General features: G+C 38.4%; 1 protein-coding gene across 3 annotated transcripts in view; it reads right to left on the reverse strand.

Annotated features, from left to right (window-relative positions):
- Window positions 1-1,521: 1,521 nt before the first annotated feature.
- The window catches only part of scube3 (signal peptide, CUB domain, EGF-like 3), a 136,707-nt gene continuing 134,210 nt past the window's right edge, over window positions 1,522-4,018 (reverse strand). For all 3 annotated transcript variants that reach the window (XM_014023024.1, XM_014023023.1, XM_014023022.1), the window contains 2 exons: window positions 3,108-3,187; window positions 1,522-2,825 (listed from right to left, as the gene is read on the reverse strand). In XM_014023024.1, coding sequence (XP_013878478.1) covers window positions 2,673-2,825; window positions 3,108-3,187 — 233 coding nt within the window. In that variant the 3' untranslated portion in view covers window positions 1,522-2,672. The remainder of the gene's footprint in view (window positions 2,826-3,107; window positions 3,188-4,018) is intronic.

A 4,018-nucleotide genomic window follows, 5' to 3' on the forward strand; every position in this document is an offset into this window, starting at 1 on the left:
GACCATATCATACCATCCATGGAGTTTTTCAATGACACATTTTGAATTTAATTTTAAATGTCATCTTCAGCAGCAGCAGCATTGTTAGTTGCTATTGTCTCAGGATGATGACATCATAACAAAAGATGAGCAGCAACAGCAAAAGGCTGCATTCCATATAAAAATTTTAAACTTCCAACATTTWACCCGACATTTAGGATTCAACTTTTACATTAAGACTTGGACGTTTMGTTTTAGGATTAATATTTACATATATTTTTAACATTTAAATGCAACATTAATGAAAAAAATAGCTAAATGTAAAAACAGTGAGCTAAATAATAAAATGTTCGAGGGAAAAAGTTAACACTCAGAAAGTGAGCTAAATAATGAAAATGTGTTAGAGACATTTTGTTTTACAAATGGCATTCTGCAAATTTTGATGGCCCATTGGTGGTCCAGATGTGGTTTGCCTGATGTGGTCCATGGGCCAGCACCACATAAACCAAACTACAACCGGGCCGGTTGTGGCATGCTATCATAAACAGAGCCATTGCCAGACCTGGCCCACATCCAGTTGACAAAATACTTACCATGCCAGCAGTGCCAGCTTGACTCCAGGTCTGGCCCACATCTCTCTGCTATGTGGGATTTCCTAGCAGTCATGAAGAAGCTGCTGTRAAGCAASAGTTCAGATATTCTGAAGGGGGACTCTGTGGAAAAATATAAAAACATTTGATGTACTGTAGAGCACTCGCTGAGCAACCTCAGTTTGGACCTCATGTATGAGAACTGCCCCCTGATTCTACAGCATTAATTACTGCTGTCCACTCTTTGTTAGATGCTGACTACTTATAACCACTCATCATAACCCCACTTAAAAATAATCCATTAAAATGAATTGATCTTTAGGCTCTCTCTCTCTCTCTCATTACAAAGCCAAAAACATAGTTTTTTTTCTCTTTATCTGACAGAAATTAATCTACGGTAAAACGTTAGAATTTTACTAAACTTAAATTATTTTTACCCTGTTTTAGTGTTTTTTTTAAAGTCAACAAAATTTGTTTTACTGCACACACCAATTTATTAATTTTTTAAATATTTATTTATGTATTTATTTTAACTCTTAGGACCAGTAACTTTTTGAAGGCTGAACAACGTCTGCCCGTAGTGACTGATGAATAACATAATGAGTCTTAACAAGACCGCAGCCCAAAACCCRTTTTGCAAGTCTCCTTGTGGGTCGAAACAGGGCGTAACCTAAATGAAACGGGTGCCAGTTTTATTCATTGCACTTTGTAACAAAAAATATAGAAGAAGAAGAAAAAGGGATGGTTGATTCTAAATCTAGTGCACAAAAAATAAAATAAAATAAAATAAAATAAACTACTTGACCCGCCCTCTTTGAGCGGTCTTTGGAAGAGCTGTTTTCATTGGGACAAAACATATTATGACTGGGAGGTGTTGGGTGTCATTGGAGGACACTGGTGGGACACAGAGAAACAATTTTCGGGGGGGCGTCAGCACATCGGGACTACAGAATGTAACCCATGTCTATTTTATTTTCATTATTTACAAAACTGAAATAAAAAAAAAGGTAGTCCACAAACAGATAATGAGAGATTATCAACCGACGGAGCAGAACAACAGAAGTTTCTCAGATTCTGAGCTTCCCTTTGTTTTAGATTATTAGTGTCGAGTACATCAGAAAGACAATGAGAATGAAGAATTAAAGTGACCTTTTATAAAGAAGCAGCAAACATAATGCCCCTCAAAGACATTACTCCCACTCTCTGAGACTTGTTCCACTAGACATCACAACATCTCACTTCTGTGGCCCTCAAGATTAGTTTTTATCTCCCCCAAAGTCCTCTGGGCTGCTTGGAATTCTAAACCATGTCTTTGTGTTTGCTTTGAGTTGGCTCAAAAAAAAAAAAAAGACCAGAAGAAATGATGTGAAGGTTGGGAGACACTGGTAAGAGTCTAAACAGATGGAGCAAAACACAGATGAACTGTTTTAACAGTACAAGCCTTGGAAACTGCTCTAAGAGCTCAAATAGAGAACATTTTTTCCTCCTTTTTTTTTTTTTTTGAAGGACGGAACACAGCCGCGATGTGAACTGAACAACTGCTCCTCCTCGAGGACAGCACACACAGACACTGGACCAAATGTTACACAACACTTTTGCACAACAACACTTACAGTCATACTTAATGGTAGCAACTAGAGCTGGGAGTTGCATTTAAGCAAACACAATAACAAGCTCCATCAGGCTCAAACCGCATACACAAAACATCACTCCTACTGTCTGAAATAGGCTCCGTTTTTTTTTTTCTTTCTTATTTGTGGTTTCATTGCACAACATAACAAAAAACAAAACCCACTCACATMCTCTACATTCCAACTAAATGTTTGAGCTCGGGACTGCAGGCCTGGAAACTGAGAAAATAAAACCTTTAAAAAAAAAAGATGTCTGAAATGTTGGGTATTTTCCAGGTCTGCCTGGTGTTGAAAATTTGAAAGCCAAAAAAAAATATAAGAGCAACATAGTAGAGTTTTAAAGTTCTGTGAGAGGATGTGACCTGTAGGGGTTGAAGGGGCATGTTGGGGGCAGGAGGAGGAGGAGGAGGGGCAGTGGGAGGGTGGCGGTGATGATGACGATGTGATCCGATGCGCCGGCGGCTGCGGAGTTTTACTTGTACGGCCGAAGGAAAGCTGAGACTTTGCTGCTTATGAGGCGTATGAAGGAGCGGGGAAGCATCTCGTTGGACTCCCGAGTGGTGTACTTAAAGTAGTGGTTTGGGTTGGCCAGCACATCAAAAAGAGTCTTAATCAGTTTTTTATCCTGCGGAAAGAACAAACAGGCTTCAGACACTCACTCAAACACAACCACGTTCCTAAATCTCTCACACAAGCCTTTGAAACAAAATTACACAATCGAACGACAACATTAACAAACCTTCCCAGCAGTAATATTTAGTCTGACTCAGGTTTATTGACAGCAGCTTTGTTCAGCCTCACAAAGACTTTAGTAAAGGGCTTAAAGCTTAACTGAATCACCCCGACTGATTCACGTATAAACAAACAGGGAGAGTGCCGATAAGAGGGACAAAAAAACTGAGCCGACCTTAAGGATTTCTTGATGATTTTCTGAGGCGTAGAGTCTTCCGTCCCTCACGATGTCTTCTACGAGCTGCTCGTAGTCCTCTGAAATCCACAGAAACGACCAAAGATCATTTCAGCAAAACAACTCAAGGCATAGTAGAAACAAACAAACAAAAAATTCAAAATTAGCTGGTGAAATAATAGAATCCACAGACAAAGCCATATGTGTGAGTAAGAACCTTTGACTAATGGGATGTTTCAGACCATTAAACGTGAAGAAGAGCTACAATGAATCATAGAAAGAATGTGTTGGCAAGGGAGGGAACCAAATTAAACACTCCTTTTTTTCTAGTTTCACTAAAGTGAATAACACATATTTAAATATTGACTCGAGATATTTTTAGTTATTATGACAATCAGCCTAATGTATAAAAACACTTGTGCCATAGAGGTAATTACACAGACTGGCCCTTTAGTTCTGATTTTGCTTCTTTTGTTTGTGGTTTGGGAATTAGCCTTAATCTGGTTATCAGGGGATTCTTGATTAAATTTAGAGTAGAAGATTTTAGAGGCCATTTTAACTCTTCATCAGTTTTTTTTAGAATAGTATATCAGTGTTGAGTGTCTGGCTGCAGGACTGCTGATGGCACAAATGGGAACACTTGCTCTGCTTTAACATTTAGGTTAATGACACTTTCTCTAAAAGTTTCTACTTTTGTTAGTCCGAGCAATTCCCAGAGGCTTTTCAATGAATGAGAGTTTTAGAATACGCATAATAAGGTAGTTGATTTAGGAGACAGATTCAATTTAGGAGCAGCAGAGCAAAAATAAACTTTTGTGAAGAAGCCTACTAGAAACTCATCAGTTAGTCTTTCAGATGAGATCAAAGTGCTAAAGAACCTGCTGACTCACCAATATATATAACTATATATA

This window comes from Austrofundulus limnaeus, unplaced genomic scaffold, assembly GCF_001266775.1.
Source record: "Austrofundulus limnaeus strain Quisiro unplaced genomic scaffold, Austrofundulus_limnaeus-1.0 Scaffold354, whole genome shotgun sequence".
NCBI classification, from domain to species: domain Eukaryota; kingdom Metazoa; phylum Chordata; class Actinopteri; order Cyprinodontiformes; family Rivulidae; genus Austrofundulus; species Austrofundulus limnaeus.